Source organism: Rhinoraja longicauda, chromosome 1 (assembly GCF_053455715.1).
Source record: "Rhinoraja longicauda isolate Sanriku21f chromosome 1, sRhiLon1.1, whole genome shotgun sequence".
In the NCBI taxonomy this organism is placed as follows: Eukaryota; Metazoa; Chordata; class Chondrichthyes; order Rajiformes; family Arhynchobatidae; genus Rhinoraja; species Rhinoraja longicauda.
In genome coordinates, this window is record NC_135953.1 from 99163157 (window position 1) to 99181762 (window position 18606).

Below are 18606 nucleotides of genomic sequence, written 5' to 3' on the forward strand. Positions count from 1 at the left end.
AGGGTAATGTGTTCAATTTTGGGTACCATCTTTATAGGAAAGATGTTGTCAAGCTGGAAAGGGTGCTGAGAAGTTTTATGAGGATGTTGCCAGGACTCAAGGGTCTAAACTATGGGGAGAATTTGAGTAGGCTGGGACTCTATTCCTTGGAGCACAGGAGGATGAGCTGTAATCTTATAGAGGTGTAGGAAATCATGAGGGGAATAGATCAGGTAAATGCACAGAGTCTCTTGCCCAGAGTAGGGGAATCGAGAACTAGAGGACTTAGGTTTAAGGTGAAAGGAAACGATTACCCCTCATAATACAAACCTGAGGGGTAACTTTTTTACATAAAGGGAGGAGGGTGTATGGAATCAGCTGCGAGAAGAGGTAGTTGAGGCAGGTACTATTGCAATGTTTAAGAATCATTTAGACAGGTACATGGACAGGGCAGGTTTCGAGGGATATGTGCCAAACCACAGGCAGGTAGGACTAGTATAGATGGGACAGGTTGGCCGGTGTGGGCAAATTGGGCCGATGGGCCTGTTTCCACGCTGCATGAGAAAGCCAATGGAATGTTGGCCTTCATAACAAGAGAAGTTGAGTATAGGAGCAAAGAGGTCCTTCTGCAGTTGTACAGGGCCCTAGTGAGACCGCACCTGGAGTACTGTGTGCAGTTTTGGTCTCCAAATTTGAGGAAGGATATTCTTGCTATTGAGGGAGTGCAGCGTAGGTTTACTAGGTTAATTCCCAGAATGGCGGGACTGTCATATGTTGAAAGACTGGAGTGACTAGGCTTGTATACACTGGAATTTAGAAGGATGAGAGGGGATCTTATCGAAACATATAAGATTATTAAGGGGTTGGACACGTTAGAGGCAGGAAACATGTTCCCAATGTTGGGGGAGTCCAGAACCAGGGGCCACAATTTAAGAATAAGGGGTAGGCCATTTAGAACGGAGATGAGGAAAAACTTTTTCAGTCAGAGTGTTGTAAATCTGTGGAATTCCCTGCCTCAGAAGGCAGTGGAGGCCAATTCTCTGAATGCATTCAAGAGAGAGCTAGATAGAGCTCTGAAGGATAGCGGAGTCAGGGGGTATGGGGAGAAGGCAGGAAAGGAGTACTGATTGAGAATGATCAGCCATGATCACATTGAATGGTGGTACTGGTTCGAAGGGCCGAATGGCCTACTCCTGCACCTATTGTCTATTGTCTATTGTCTATTGATCCATTAATAACCTTATCCATATCATTTGTCTCCATACATAAGTTACATATTAGGTCCCCATTAGCCTCTGCTCTTTCCTTGTTACTCTTCCTCCATGTATTAATCAGTGACGTCTCAGGTTAAGATCTGTCTGAAGAAGGGTCTCAACCCGCAACATTCCCTATCCATGTTCTCCAGAGATGCAGCCTGACCTGCTGAGCTACTCCAGCACTTTGTGTCCTTTTGTGTATTAACCAACATCTGCAGTTCCTTGTTTCCACATTTTGACTGCTCCATTGCAGTCTGAAGAAGGGTCTTGACCTGAAACATCACCTATCCATGTTCTCCAAGGATGTTGCCTGACCAGCTGAGTTACTCCAGCACTTTGTGTCCCTTTGTGTGTACTCCTATTTTATTTTTGTCCTTTTACACAACTGTACTAAATCTAATTGAATGATGATGAACGATCCTCTTCCACAGATAACCAGTTTCATTCCCTAAAGTAGGACACAAAATGCTGGAGTAACCTCGCAGGTCAGGCATTATCTCTGGGGAAACATGGATAGGTGATGTTTTGGGTCAGGACCCTTCTTCAGATCATTGGGTCCCGTTCCTAAATGTCACCTCTCCATGTCCTCCAGAGATACTGTTTGACCTGTTGATACTGTTTGACTGTTGACCTCCAGCACTTTGTGTCCTTTTTTTGGATTATCCTATGTAGCTCTTATTCAGCAATTTGATGCTTTAAATATCTGATTTTGTCTTTACTTGTTTGAAATGAACTGAGCAGGTTTCTACTAAGGTTGACAGAATTTAGACTTTCGAGATACAGCGCAGAAACAGACCTTACAGCCCACTGAGTCTGCGCCGATCAGCGATCACAGCCATACACTAACACTATCCTGCACACTAGCGTCAATATACAGTTTTTACCGAAGCCAATTAACCGACAAACCTGTACGTCTTTGGAATACTGGGAATAAACCAGTGCACCCAGATAAAACCCACACGGTCACAAGGAGAACGTATAAACTCTGTACAGACAGCACCCGTAGTCAGGATAGAACCCGGGTCTCTGGCCCTGTGAGGCAGCAACTCTACCGCTGCGCCACTGTGCCACCCCGCAGTCCCCCACAACCACTAATTTTGCAGTCGAGTATCCCACATTTGGGGACAGCACACTGGAGGTGCAATGGGATACCTTGGCGTGGGAGTTTGGCCATCCTGACCACTGATTCTCCCTTGCCGGGTATGTATGAGATGGTAACAACTCTCACACCAGTCTGAAGAAGGGTTCTGACCCAAGACGTCACATATTCCTTTTCTCCAGGGATGCTGCCTGACCCGCTGAGGTATCTCCAGCTTTTTGTGTCTATCTTCTGGTTTAGAGGGTGTTAGCTACAAGGGGAGGTTGGATGTTTTCTCTGGAACTCTGTGTATTTTGTGTCCAACATGGACAACATGGGCCAATGGTTACTTCACAGACAGCGGCTCATAAGAAATCACGTAATATGTCACAACAAACCAGCAAGCATGAACTTGTTACCTGACATATATTTTGTTACAAAAGGAAAGAGACAAAAAAGAATCTGAAAAGAACAAAATAAATTCTCTAAATGACTGGCGTGTTGTAATTCACTCTGATTTCCCAAGATGTCCAGGGATCATACAGAGTATTGTAATGATATGCTGCAGTGTGTATTAGATCACTGAAGCGTAGGAAAAGCATTTGTGAGAAGATTAGTCCATCAGAACTCATTTTGATTTATATTCTCTACTTCTGACATTTTCATTAGTCAGTGCGGCAGAAACTATATATAACTCATCTTCCCGCTAAGTTAAAAAGATGGCTTTCCATTCTTGTAGATGTGGTCTTGCCACCAGAAAACATCTCTTTGTTGGCTGGTTAGTTGTGGATAAATTTTCAAAATTGGTCCATAACCAGACGGTTTTAACTCATGGCCAGGTAGTAAAACTTACCTCTCTTAAATTATTTATTTAAGTCAAGAAACGAACAATGCAACTGGGAAATTTCCAGGAGCAGACTCCTATCCATATCTTAATTCAAACCAAGCACTACTTCTTTTTGACTGCTGCGTTTGTTGACCTTTGTAGAAACCTGCTCTTAATTTTAAAACCCTCAAACATGTTTTCATCTGAGAGTGGTGGGTGCCTGGAATGCGCTGCCAGGGAAGATGGTGGAAGCAGATACAAAAGTGGTGTTTAAGAGGATTTTAGATAGGCAGATGGATCTGCAGGGAATGGAGTGAAATCTATCAGAGGAGATTAGTTTGACCTGGCATCATGTTTGGCATGAACATTATGGGCTGAAGGGCCTGTTCCTGTGCCGTACTGTTCTATGTTCTGGATAAGAAAATGCAGATGCTGGCATAAAAAAGAAACACAAAGTGCTGGAGTAACTCAACAGGTCAGGCAGCATCTCTGGAGGACATGGAGATGAGTTTGGTGGGGCAGGAACAGGCAGCAACAATGGGTATGCCAGGGAAATCACGCTTATGGTCTTTGCAAAGGCTTGTATGTTCTACCTCTCTGCTTTTCTTTTGAGATTCTGCAGGTGCTACAGATTTTTGAGAACCCTGTACTCCTCCGAATCTGATACATCCCAAATTGTCATTTATTTCACCATGGATTGGCACATTTTACATTGCCAGTCAGAACTTGCTTGGTGTGCCTCTGTATCATTTTCTCCTCCTTAAAAGCTATCTCTGTCTTTCTGTGTAGGAAAATAACTGCAGATGATGGTTCAAATTGAAGGTAGACACAAAATGCTGGAGTAACTCAACGGCTCAGGCAGCATCTCAGGTGAGAAGGAATGGGTGACGCTTCGGGTCGAGACCCTTCTTCAGACTGAAGAAGGGTCTCGACCTGAAGCGTCACCCATTCCTTCTCTCCTGAGATGCTGCCTAAGCCGCTGAGTTACTCCAGCATTTTGTGTCTGTCTTTCTGTAGAATGTTGTCAACATTTTATTGATAATATAACTCAGTTGTGCATGGCAACGTACACAGAGGGTGTGAGTGCCTGGAACGTGCATCCAGGGGTTGAAGACTGGAAGGGGTGGATGTCCACAGGCATTATGCCCAAAAGGCCCCTTCCTGTGCTGTAATGTTCCATATTCAGTGTGCATTTGCGGGTGGCACAGTGGCACAGCGGCAGAGTTGCTGCTTTACAGCACCAGGGACCACGGTTCGATACTGACTACGGACGCTGTATGTACGGAGTTTGTATGTTCTCCCCGTGACATGCGTGGGTTTTCTCCAGGTGCTCTGGTTTCCTCCCACACTCCGAAGATATACAGGTTTGTAGGATTTTTTGCTTTTGTATATTAAAAAAAAAAGGTAAATTGTCCAAAATGCGTAAGATAGTGTTAAGTGTGTGCAGGGATCGTGTGTGCAGGGATCGCCGGTCGACATGGAAGCGGTGGACCAAAGGGCTTGTTTCCACGTTGTATCTCTGAACTAGACTAAACTAAAAGTGAAGCATAATTTCTTGTGCCAGAGGGTCAGGGATCTTTGGAAGTCTCACCCCCAGAGCGTTTTGAATGCTGAGTCAGTAAATTTATTCAAGACTGGGTTATGTTTTTGGAATGGAGAGGAATAAGCAACTCTGAGAATCAGAACAGATAGAGAGATGGAGAAGCAGGAGGAGGCATATACTGACTTGCAGAATTCATTATACTCTTATGAAACTTAACAAGAGGTAAATAGTTGAGTATAATCGAAAACGACCCATATCTGAAAGTAATTGAGCAGAAATAATTTTACCCGCCTCTGCAATAAAAAGACTAAATTTGAGAACAATTTCTTAGAGCTAGCACTGGAATTATGGGCTGATTGGTCCCTGTTGTTGCTTTCCGACTAAGTATAGGAGAAAGTATGAAGTCAGCAGGTCTTTAAAACTCTATCTGCAGATGAAGAGCTTTGCACTCGACAGGCCAAATGTATTATTTACGTTTGCGTCTTTGAAATAAGTTCCAACTTCTTTTTTTCTTGCCCTGAGTTTAACATTGGATTTGATTTTTAATAGATAGATCTTTTAAAGTTAATTCAAAGTATATCCCTGGGCAAATCTTTCAGCTGTGCATTTTTGTGAAGCTTGTTTCACTGGATATTTCTCCCCTGATACAGAATAATAGAATAACAGCACAGTCCACTGCATCCATTTGGCTCCCACTCACCAATGTCATGTGAAAGCCTGCAGAGGTCAGGTATCAGCCATAAATGAGCAGTGACTCGCTCACATCAGAGTCAGAGAGTTCTAGGATAAAGGCCCTCAAGTAGGGAATATCAGATGATACGGCAGTGCAGAGCAGTATTGAGGGAGTGTTGGAGACAGCTGGATAGAACATTAATCTTGGTTGTATACAGTCAGAGAGTTGTAAATCTGTGGAATTCTCTGCCTCATAAGGCAGTGGAGGCCAATTCTCTGAATGCATTCAAGAGAGAGCTAGATAGAGCTCTTAAAGATAGCGGAGTCAGGGGGTATGGGGAGAAGGCAGGGACGGGGTACTGATTGAGAATGATCAGCCATGATCACATCGAATGGCGGTGCTGGCTCGAAGGGCTGAATGGCCTCCCCCTGCACCTATTGTCTATTGTATACAGTAAATATGTGGTGTCAATAAAGGTATAAGACTGTGATTAGTAGTGAAGTTAATTTCGCTCAACCAACACTCTCCTCCACCTAGCAGAACTGGTCCTAACTCTGAACAACTTCTCCTTCGACTCCTCCCACTTCCTCCAAATGCAAGGCGTAGCCATGGTCACTCATATGGGTCCTAGCTATGCCTGCCTCTTTGTAGGTTACGCCAAACAATCCCTGTTTCGGGCATACACTGGCCATATCCCTGAACTCTACCTCTGCTACATTGACGACTGCACCGGAGCTGCCTCCTGCACCCATGCAGAACTCACAGACTTTATTAACTTCACAACTAATTTCCATCCTGCACTCAAATTCACTTGGACCATCTCCGACATCACCCTATCTTTTCTTGATCTCACCATCTCCATGACCAGAGATAGACTATCTACTTCCATCTATTATAGAGCTGCCCGGACTACACTTCTTCCCACCCTGGCTCCTGCAAAGACTCTATCCCCTACTCCCAATTCCTCCGTCTACACCGCATCTGCACCCAAGATGAAGTGTTCCATACGAGGACATCTGAGATGTCCTCATTCTTTAGGGAACGGGCGGTTTCCTTCTTCCTTCATAGATGAGGCCCTCAATAGGGACTCCTTGATATCCTGCAGCTCCGCTTTTGGTTCCCCTCCTCCCAGTTGCAATAGGGACAGAGTTCCCCTAGTCCTCATCTTTCATTCCATCAGCTGTCGCAATCAGCAAACAGCACATAATCCTCCGATATCTTCACCACCTTCAACGGGATCCCACCACCAGCCACATCTTCCCATCTCCACCCCTTTCCACTTTCTGCAGACAATCGTTCCCCCCAACAAATCCCTGGTTAACTCATCCCTTCCCACCCTCTCCCCAGGTACCTTCACCTGAAACCGCAGGAGATGCAACACCTGTCCCTATACCTCCTCCCTCGACTCCGTCCAAGAACCCCAACAGTCTTTTCATGTGAGGCAGAGGTTCCCTTGCACCTCCACCAACCTCACCTACTGAAGCCGCTGTTCCAGGTGTGGACTCCTGTATATCGGCGAGACCAAGGGCAGACTCAGTGATCGTTTTTGGCCGAAAACCTCCACTCCCATTTTAAATTGTCTCTAGTGTGTGGATAGCGATCACCCTGTAGACTAGTGCTATCCTACACACTGGAGACAATTTAACATTTTCTTCAACTGAAGCCAATTAACCTACAAACCGTACATCTTCGGAGTGCGGGAGGTAACCGGAGCAACTGTGGTCACAGGGAAAATGTACAAACTCTGTACAGACAGCACCCGTAGTCAGGATTAAACCCCAATCCCTGGTGCTGTAAGGCAGCAAAGCTACTGCTCCACCACTGTGCCGCCCTTTAGCGATGATGAGTTGGGCCAAAGTGCCTGTTTCCGTGCTGTGTGACTAATAAGCGGGAACACAAAGGCTCCCATGCTCGAATCTGATGAGTGAGGAAGGTGATTCTGCTCAACCCGCTGAGTTTGTGTTTTGCACCAGACTCCAGCATCTGCAGTCTCTTATTTCTCCATGATCTTGGTGAATTGGCTGGGGAAGTGCAGAAGGAGTTCATCCCATTCCTCCTTCTTATCTCCAAGCCCATTGCAGTTTGTTCTTACCTATTATTCTGAAAATATGGATGTAATGTGAAAGAAAAGTTTTAAAAAAAACAACTCCAGCTTCCCATGTTGTTTGGCCTCCCACTTTACATGGTTATGATACCCTGATTCTCTCAGTAATTCACGTACCGGACTCAATGGGAATACAGGTATCTGGAGCCATGCAAAGACTTATTAAATCAATTAGCCTGATAAATGAGAGGAAAGCAGCAGCCCCAACGGGGTACCAATCAACTTCATAGTTAATTTAAAAATGTAAATTTATATTGATTTCACTTAAGGCTATCTATTCCAGACTGTAGTTAAAAGAGGCCTATTAAAACATTGCCTGCAACCCCCGTCCAATCTAAACCCCGGCCCTCATGCATTGTGAGTTAATTTATTAGGCCAAGCACTGCAGACCTTGGAGAGATAAGGGTGCTTGGATATTGTCTGGTCCATTATAGAGGTGGCCATGGCAACCAGTACTGCCTCTGGACTCCAAGCAGGCTAATGAAAAAAAACTTTCCTTCAGTGAATAAAAATATAATGTTCGGAAGGTGCTCTCACCTCAACAATAGTGGCGTTTATATGCTGCATAAAAACATTGCCAAGCAACCCAGGACTGATTGAACTTATTCCTTACAGGGGGCCTTTCGGTCGCTGACCACATTAATCCCACACTGATCCTTCCATCTAAGGCCTCCTGCACCGTTACGACGAAGTCTAACGCAAGCAAAATGTGGGCACATTGTAGCCTGCAGGTCTCGGTATCGAATTAGAAACATAGAAACATAGAAACATAGATAAATAGGTGCAGGAATAGGCCACTCGACCTTTCGAGCCATCACCTCCATTCAATATGATCATGGCTGATCATCTAAAATCAGTACCCGTTCCTGCTTTTTCCACATATCCCTTGATTCCTTTAGGCGTAAGAGCTAAATCTTAGGAATTCTCTGACTTTCATAAATTCATGAGTTATGGGAGCAGAATTAGGCCATTCGGTCCATCAAGTCGACTCCACCATTCAATCATGGCTGATCTATCTTTCCCGCTCAAGCTCACTCAAAGGTTAATGAGGGCAGAGCTGTAGACATTATATACATGGATTTCAGCGAGGCATTTGACAAGGTTCCGCATGGTAGGCTGTGCTGGAAGGTTAGGTCCCCTGGGATCCAAGGAAGGATAGCTGAATGGATAGAAATCTGGCTTCATGGAAAGAAGCAAAGGGTGATGATGGAAGATTGTTTTTCAGACTGGAGGCCTGTGATTGGTGGTGTGACTCAGAGTTCAGTGCTGGGCCCAATACGGTTTGTCATCCATTACAATGATTTGGATGAGAATGTACATGGCATGATAAGCAAGCTTGCAGATGAGATCAAAGTGCGCAGTTTCTCAGTTAGTGAAGATGGATGTCAGAAATTGCTATTGGATCTTGTTCGGTATGGCAGATGGGCTGTGGAATGAAAGATGGAATTTAATACACAGGAATGTGAGGGGTTGCATTTTCATATGTCTAATGTGGGCAGGACCTACACAGTGAATGGTAGAGCTCTGGGTAGTGTCGTAGAGCAAAGGGATCTAGGAGTATAAGTACTTAGTTCACTGAAGGTGAAGTCACAAGTAGATAGGGTGGTCAAAAAAGCTTTCAGCACTTTGGCCTTCATCAGTCGGAGTATTCATAGAAGTTGGGAGGTCTGTAGGGTCTCGAGGGTCTAAGCTATAGGGAGAGGTTGAGCAAGCTAGGATTTAATTCCTTGTAGTGCAGGAGGATGAAGGCTGATCTTATAGAGGTGTACAAATTCATGAGAGGAATATATCGGATAAATGCACAGAGTCTCTAGCTCAGAGTAGGGGAATTGAGAACCAGAGGTGAGGGGGAAATATTTAATAGTAACCTGAGGGGTAACTTTTTTACGCAAAGGATTGTAGGTGCATGAAATGAGCTGTTGGAGGAGGTAGTTGAGGCAAGTACTATTGCAACGTTTAAGAAATATTAAGACAAGTACAAGGATAGACAAGTTTAGTGGGACATGGGCCAAACACAGGCAGGTGGGACTTGTGTTGATGGAGCATGTTGGTCCGTGTGGGCAAGTTGGGCTGAAGGGCCTGTTTCCACGCTGCATGATTCTGACTCTATGGCTGGGAATTTCCAACAGTCTTACTATGAGCAACATGTTACACAGACAAAGCTTGATCTGATTTTAACAGGGCCATAACCCTGTGCAGGCAGATATGCATTACAGTCAGCATAAGGGTTTGAGGACCAAAGGGTCAGTTTCTGTGCTCTAGAGTCATAGAGCAAGGAAAGCAGCCAAACACAAAATGACAATAGACAATAGACAATAGATGCAGGAGGAAACCATTCGGCCCTTCGAGCCAGCACCGCCATTCAATGTGATCATGGCTGATCATTCTCAATCAGTACCCCGTTCCTGCTTTCTCCCCATACCCCCTGACTCCGCTATCCTTAAGCTGGAGTAATTCAGCTGGTTGGGCGGATTCTTGATTAATAAGGGTGTCAAAGGTTAGGGGGAGAAGGGAGTTGAGAGGGAAAGATAAGTCAGCCATGATTGAATGGCGGAGTAGACGCGATGGGTCAAAAGGTCTAATACTGCTCCTATTAGTTATGAACTCCTCCACCACCTCGTTCCGTACACCCACCACCCTGAACCACTCTATATTTTATCAGCAGCTCACTTGATACTACCCTTGCCTCCTTTGCATGAAATCCACTGGCAAGCCTCTTCAAGGAGAGCATTCAAGGCTCTTTGTAACGTGTGTCATGTCTGCTGCTCTGCATTGTTGTATTTATTGTTGAATCTGTCATTATCATGTACACAGTGTACTCTCTGATCTTCACTAGGACAAGGAATTTCATTGCGCCCTGTTGTATCTGACAAGAAACTAATCTGAAACTGAATCTGAAACATTCAATTGTAACTAGATTGAAAAATACAAAGTACAGCGTCTGTTTATTTATGCATACTTTACTGGGCGAGATTCTGATCATTTAAGATTGTTATGGGAGCCACACTCCAATGGATAAGTACACATGGATTAGCTTCAGCCCAATATTTTTGTCGACATGAAACATTGAATGAACCCAAGCTGAATCATCCTATCAACAACTAGAGAGCAGTCCTGAGCTACTATCTACCTCATTGGTGACCTTCAGAGTAACTTTGATCAGACTTACTGTACATTAAAGTCCAGTAATGTCTTTACTTGGCATGTAAAGACCTCTGAAAATGCACCACCTCACATTTTTCTGTGTTAACATTATTTGTTATTCACGTTATTCTCTTTATCATATATCTGTACATGGTGGGCGGCTCGATTTTAATCATGTTTTGGCTTTCCGCTGACTGGTTAGCACATAATAAAATAATTTTACAGTACCTCGGTACACGTGACAATAAACTAAACTCAACTCAACTGATTATCATCAGAAGTGATACAAAATCCCAGAATGATGCAGTATGTAAGGGCCGAGGCTTGCTTCTGGTGCTCTTTGATTTCAGTTTGCGGTTTAATGAATCCCATTTTCTGCCTTGATCTTTCAGCTAGTGCTGCATTTAGGTTCCCCACTGAGATCATCACTGTGCTTCCTTTCATCAACCTCCGAGGCTTGGTTAACGTAATAACAGGAACATCAGTGTGTTTATCCATTATGGCCTCAATGGCTTTAGGGCAGCAGTAAGCATCAACGCTCTTCAAAAATGACTACATTCATCTCTGTCTGACGTTGACAGGGCACAGTGCTCAACACACATTTAGGACTGATTGCTGTCTAAAATTGACATGCTTATAATTTCAGAGACTTAGAGTCATACAGTGTGCCATCATGCCCTTCGGCCCAACTTACCCACACCAACCAACATGCCCCATCTACTCTAATTCCATCTGTCTGCGTTTGACCCATATCCCTCTAAACCTGCCCTATCCATGTACCTCTCCAATTGTTTTGAAAAGTTGCAATGGTACCTGCCTCAGCTACCTCCTCTGGTAGCGTGTTGCATATATCCAGGGCCCTTTGTTTGAAAAAGTTACCCCTCAGATTCCTATTAAATTAGTTTCCCCTTCACGTTAAACCTATGTCATCTGGTTCTCAATTCCCCTACTCTGGGCAAGAGACTCTCCGTGTCTACCCGATCTGTTCCTCTCATAATTTTGTACATCTCTACAAGATCACCCCTCATCCTCCTGTACTCGAAGGAATAGAGTCCCACCCTGCTCAACCTCTCCCTATAGCTCAGACTTTCATCCAGGCAACATCCGCATAAATCTTCTCTGTACCCTTTCCACATGACACTATCTTTCCTATAACATGGTACCAAGAACTGAACGCAATACTCTAAATGTGGCCTCACCAATGTCTCCTATAACTGCAACATGACCTCCCAACTTTTGTATGTGCTTTTATTGCAAACCTAGTGATCAGAAACCTTAATAATCTGGAAAATAAATATTTTGAACCAAAGAAGATACAAAGTGCTGGAGTAACTCAGCGTGTCAGGCAGCATCTGTGGAGAACACAAATAGGTGACTTTTCCGGTCGCGACCGTACTTCCGATTGGCCGATATTTCAGGTTGGGATCCTTCTTCAGACATGGCCTATGTTTCGGGAGCCGGGACTCTACTTCAGACTGGGTTACTCCAGCACTCTGTGCCTTTTTTTGGTAAACCAGGATCTGCAGTTCTTTGTGTCTACGATGAACCAAAATGTGCTGGAAAACAACTGCACAGAATGGTTAAAATTCATGGGGATTCAGGCCTGAGTTACAAATGGCCAGAAATTGCTCATAGATTTATTCTGGCAACAAGTTAGAAAGAGAGGTAAAGCAGGCATATGGTTTGTTTCCCCTCATAGGTTGAGGCATTGAGTATCAAAATCAGGAGGTCATGACACAGCTATATACAACTTTGGTTAGGCTGCACTTGGACTCACCCAATACAGGAAGGATGTGGTGGCGTTGAAGAGGGCGGTTTATCAGAATGCTGCCTAGATTAGAGGGTATTGTTTACAAGGAGAGGTTGGATAAAGTCAGATTGTTTACTCTGGAGGCTGAGGGGACACTTGTTAGAAGTTTATAAAATTAGGAGAGGCTGAGATACAAGAGGGCATAGCTTTAAGGTGAGAGGTCAAAGGAGGAGTACAGGACAGGTTGTTCACACAGGGTGGTGGGTGCCCGGAACATGCTGCCAGGGGTGGTGGTGAAGGAAGGTACAACATTAGTGTTTAAGAAGTTTTTAGGTAGGCACACAGATATGCAGGGAATGGATCACATGCAGGCAGAGGAGATCAGTTTAATTTGGAATCATGTTCAGCATGGACATAATGGGCCGAAGGGCCTGTTAATGTGCTGCAGTATGTTCTAACCAAATGCTTCACATGAACCTTTGCAGCAGGTGTGTGAAGCACTGGGCTGTGCTTAACTTGCAGGGCTAGCAATCGGAGACCTTGATGACATGGACAGGAGATCAAATCTCACCATGGAATTTAAATAAAACAATCTGGTTATTAATAACAAAACAGAGGAAGTGATAGAGGAGATTACAGTTACGACATTTAAAAGATGATGTTCATCATTGGCCTTCAGGGGAATGAAAACTGAATTATTTATTCCAATGGCTACAAAACAGGCTGTCAGGCCATTCTATTATACGCAAACTACTGCAGGGAAACAGGGAGAATAAAAATGAACACACTACCTTCCTCTGAATTCAGATCATCCTTTTCAGAGAAGCGTTTGACAGCTCTGGGCATGTACTCACTGGAGTTTAGAAAGATCAGGGGGGGACCTCAATGAAACTTACCGAATAATGAAAGGCCTGGATAGAGTGGATGTGGAGAGGATGTTTCCACCAGTGGGCTGAGTCTAGAAGCAGAGGCCACAACCTCAGAATAAAAGGACGTGACTTTAGAATGGAGATGAGGAAGAATTTATTTAGCCTGCAGGTGATGAACTTAGTGTGAACCACAGCCAGCATGGACTCGGTGGGCCGAAAGGCCTGTTTCCATGCTGTGTCTCTAAACAAAATTCCTGTAAGTACTGAAGGATGCGCCAAGGTGCTTTACCTTCAGTTAATTAAGTATTTAGATTTATAATTGCTCTGGCAATATTGAAAATCAGGCAGCCTATTTTTGCCCAGCAAGCTATCACAATGACCAGATGGTCTACTTTAACAACATTTGTCTCAATTCTGCTCAGATGTCTATATATAAATTATCACAAGCTCTCAGAAAACTCTGGGGAAGTCTCAAAAGTCACTAATTAGTATTCCCAATCTCCATTCGAAAGGTCCGTTGTAAAGGGCTTGAAGGAAACATTAATTCTGCTCTTGCAACTTAAGGGTTTGAGTCACAGTATATTCTAACTTAGCCATATCAAAGTTGGGATCATTTCTTATAATAACTGTTGCTTTGACATGGGAACTCAATGTCCTGCCTCTGCCCTTAATGACCTATACTTGCTCCTACCCCAGCAATACCTTGAAAAAATCTTTTCAAATCTCTCCCTTATTTTCAAGTACATAGAGTCATGCAGCATGGAAACTGGCCCTTCGGCCCAACTTCCCACGCCAACCAAGATGCCCCATCTACACTTGTCCCATCTGCTTGCATTTGGGTCATATCCTTCTAAACCCATCCTATCTATGTATCTGTCCAAATGTATTTTAAATGGTGTGATAGTACCTAACTCAACCAACTCCTCCGGCAGCTCTTTCCATTTACCCACCATCCCTTGTGTAAAAAAGTTGCCCCTCAGGTTTCTAGTAAATCTTTCCCCTCTCTTCCTAAACATGCTCTGCTTCTTGATTCCCCTACTTTGAGAGGGGAAGACTCAAACCTATGCATCTAACCTATCAAGATAACCATTCAACATGTCCCATTTTACTTACGAGACCAGCTATGAATTAAACCCTTAAAACTAACTATTTCCCTACCTTCTATTTTCATTTGACCACTATGTAAAGGAACTCCTCTCCAAATATTTCTTTACATTACTTAGTGTCAGACTTCGCAGAAGATCGGCTACATGACAATGTTACATCAAAATAGATTAGTGTTTTTTCGCACACAGATACCCCATGAAATGGAAAGGCAGAAAAAACTGGAGCAAGGAAATATATTCAGACAGGTGATAAACTAGAATTCCTTTCATGTTGAAGTCAAATAGTAACATTATTCAGATAAAACAGGGCAGACATTGGAACAACGTTTTATGTACTATCATCATAGCAGAACTCTGCGTTTAAAATTATTTTTCTTTTTTAATAAACGTATTTGTTCACAAGATGTGGCATGTATTGTTCATAAATTCATGTTATGGAAGCAGAATTAGGATATTCGGCCCATCAAGTCTACACTGCCATTCAATCATGGCTGATCTATCATTCCCTCTCAATCCCATTCTCCTGCCTTCTCCCCATAATCCCTGACACCCTCACTGATCAAGAATCTATCAATTTTCGCCTTAAAAATACCCAATGACGGCTTCCACAGCCGCCTGTGGCAATGAATTCCATAGATTCACCACCCTCTGACTAAAGAAATTCCTCCTCATCTTTCCAAAGGTACGTCCTTTTATTCTAAGGCTATGGTCCTGGAATCTTCCACTGGTGGAGATATCCTCTCCACATCCACTCTATCCTGGTCTTTCACTATTCGATTAGTCTCATCCTTCTAAACTCCAGCGGGTTCAGGCACAGTGCCGTCAAACACTTATCATATGTTAACCCAATCATTCCTGGGTTATTGGATGCTGTCCATCCCCAATGTTCCTCAGGAGGCAGTAGAAGGCCAATAACATTGGTGAGCCTGAAGCCATATCATGCAGGTAGGGAAAGTGTAGCTAATTTCTTTCCCTGAAGAACATTAGCAAATATAATTGATTTGTACCGAAAATCGCCAATTTAAATGTCATTGTTGTCGATGGTGGATTTTGGACTGGACTTTGAAAACAGCGCCTCTTGCATGCAGTCCCAGCGGACTATTTCTGTACACTTTGCTAATCGTGGATTGTGCTTAGGTATGGAAATAATTTTCTGAACTGCGTACAAAATGAAAATCTCACTGTGCATTTGAACATGTGACAATAAAGTACCATTGACCATTGTAACTTTTCCTCTTCTGTGGTGAAATTTGAACAGATTTTGAAATTTGAACCAGTCTTGGTTTCGGGATACTAATAGCGAAACCTCAAGATGAAGTTTATCGTTATATGCACGGGTACAGTGAGGTAGAAGTACAATGAAAGCCTTTCTTGCAGCAGCCTCACAGGCACAAGGCTCAGATAAATAGACAAAAACAATTTGTACATAAATTACACTTTACATTCTAAAAAGAAAGCCGAGTCCAAAAAACAAGACATTGGTGCAAACATGCAATTAGAAAAAAGACAAAGTCCATTGTACAGGCACCTCGTATTTTACACAAGTGTTATGTTCCTAAAAGGCAGTGTGTAATTCAAAAAAGCATAAATTAAATTAAACAGGCGCAAATTTGAATGCATTATTTCAAACATACAGTAAATTAGGTTTAGGTATTAATTATACGTGCATTATTTCAAAAATGCACAAATCATACACAGATAAAACGCGAGATGCCTGTGGTTATCTACAAGTTTTCTCTACCCATTAAAGATAGACTCAAAGTCTGGAGTAACTCAGCAGGTCAGGCAACATCTCTGGAGGATAAAGGATGGGTGACATTTTGGATCGGGACCCTTCTTCATACTGAGAACAGAGGGGTGGGAACTAGAGGTAAGATAAGGTCAGAATAAAACAGGACTGCCAAGAAATGACCAAGGAAGGATGGAGCCCATAAAGGTCCGTTGTTGGCTGGGGAAGAGGTGATAACAAAGGGATACAAGTATGCAAACAGTGGAACTAGTTGGATGACTAGGGTTGGAAAGAGGGGGAGGGAGGAAATGCAAGGGTTACAAAGTTAGACAAATCAATAGTTGTCTAAAATACTGGTGGTCACGGTGGCGCAGCGGTAGAGTTGCTGCATTACAGCAAATGCAGCGTCGAACACCCAGGTTTGATCCCGACTACAGGTGCTGTCTGTACGGAGTTTGTACGTTCTCCCCGTGACCTGCATGGGTTTTCTCCGAGATCTTCGGCTTCCTCCCATACTCCAAAGATGTACAGGTTTGTAGGTTAATTGGCTTGGTAAATGTAAAAATTATCCCTAGTGGATGTAGGATAGTGTTAATGTATAGGGATCGCTGGTCGGCGCGGACCCAGTGGGCCAAAGGGCCTGTTTCTGTGTTGTGTCTCTAAACCAAAGATAATAGAGCAGAGCATGATAGACCACTGGACCCTAAAAACTGTAGTATGTCATGGCACCATTTTAGTAGGCAGAAACTTGCAGAAACATTTTAAAAGAAAAATAACAAAAATCTGTGAATTGATAGATGAGATATATTCTGCATTTTTATAGTATCATCACACATACTGTTCCCCCAAAACACTGATTACACTGCGAGAGGCATAGCGAACGGCGGGTTTTGCTTACTAAGATGGCGGACGTTACGCTCCTTTGCGTACTACACTTCAGTATAGGCGATTTCGACGAAGTGGTTCATCTTGCTCCTCTAGTATCTTTGCTCTAAACTAAACTAAAATATTCATACTGAAGATACCGAGGATATCTGTAGACACAAAAAGCTGGACAGGCAGTATCTCTGGAGAGAATGATTGGGTGACGTTTCGGGTCGAGACCCTTCTTCATACCATTGGATTTTAAGCTGTCCGTGAAATATGAGGTACTGTTCCACCAATTTGCATGTGGCCAATTGTACCCATTAATGGAGACAAATTTCAAAAGTAGAACTTCATAGGTACACAAGGGCAGCATGGTGGCACAGCAGTAGTTACTGCCTTACAGCGCCAGAGACCCGGTTTTGATCCTGACTATGGGGGGCTGTCTGTGCGGAGTTTGTACAGTTCTCCCCATGACCTGGGGAGACCGGTTGCTCCGGTTTCCTCCCATACTCTAAAGACGTACAGGTTTGCAGGCTAATTGGCTTGGTGAAATTGTAAATTGTCCCCAGAGTGGGTTGGGTAGTGTTATGGTGCAGGGTTGCTGGTCGGCAGCGACACGGTGGGCCGAAGGGCCTGCTTCTGTTTCTCAACTAAAATATAACAACTGTAGTCCAATTTCTGCCTGACTCGTTGGAAAACAGTAACTCCCTTACCTTGCGGATTCCTCTTCCCAAGTCCTCTCCATAACTCGTTCCCAGAATTTCAAATTCCACGTTTGGATTTCCACCGTCATCTTTGAATTGCAGAAAGCCAGTCATTCCATTGACTCCACCCTGGGGGAAAGTCACATTTTGTAGATGTATATCTCCACAACTTCCAAACAACAACGACCTCAATCAATGCATTGCTGAACCCAATATGAAATCCAAAACTGGGAGTTTCCCAATTGCTTTTCATCACAAGTTACATACAATTGCCCAAACTGGGAGATGGTTCAAAATTTTCAACATTCATCGCACTATTAGCATTTGAGACCCTTAGCCTGCCCTGTTGTGCACCTAAGATGGACACAAAAAGATGGAGTAACTCAACGGGTCGGGCAGCACCTCTGGAGAAAAGGAATAGGCGACGTTTCATGTCGAGACCTTCTTCAGACTGAGAGTCAGGGGAGAGGAAAATAAGAGACATGAATCTTCCAGCTTTCTCCCCACCCGCCCAACCACAATCAATCTTACAGAAGTAAGATTGCGGCAATTTACAGAGGCCAATTAACCTACAAACCTGCATGTCTGTGGGATGTGGGAGGAAACCGGGGCACACGGAGAAAATCCACAGAGTCACAGGGAGAACATACAAACTCTACACAGATATAACCATATAACCATATAACAACTACAGTACGGAAACAGGCCCGTTCGGCCCCACCAGTCCATGCCGACCACTCTCTCTGACCTAGTCTCATCTACCTGCTCTCAGACCATAACCCTCCAATCCTCTCTTATCCATATACCTATCCAATTTACTCTTAAATAATAAAATCGAGCCTGCCTCCACCACTTCCACCGGAAGCCCATTCCATACAGCCACCACCCTCTGAGTAAAGAAGTTACCCCTCATGTTACCCCTAAACTTTTGTCCCTCAATTCTGAAGCTATGTCCCCTTGTTGGAATCTTCCCCACTC

General features: G+C 43.8%; 1 protein-coding gene across 2 annotated transcripts in view; it reads right to left on the bottom strand.

The window, feature by feature from the left end:
* The window catches only part of grid2 (glutamate receptor, ionotropic, delta 2), a 771247-nt gene that overhangs the window by 168770 nt on the left and 583871 nt on the right, over positions 1 to 18606 (bottom strand). For both annotated transcript variants that reach the window (XM_078403214.1, XM_078403218.1), the window contains exon 8: positions 17638 to 17757. In XM_078403214.1, the coding sequence (XP_078259340.1) occupies positions 17638 to 17757 (120 nt within the window). The remainder of the gene's footprint in view (positions 1 to 17637; positions 17758 to 18606) is intronic.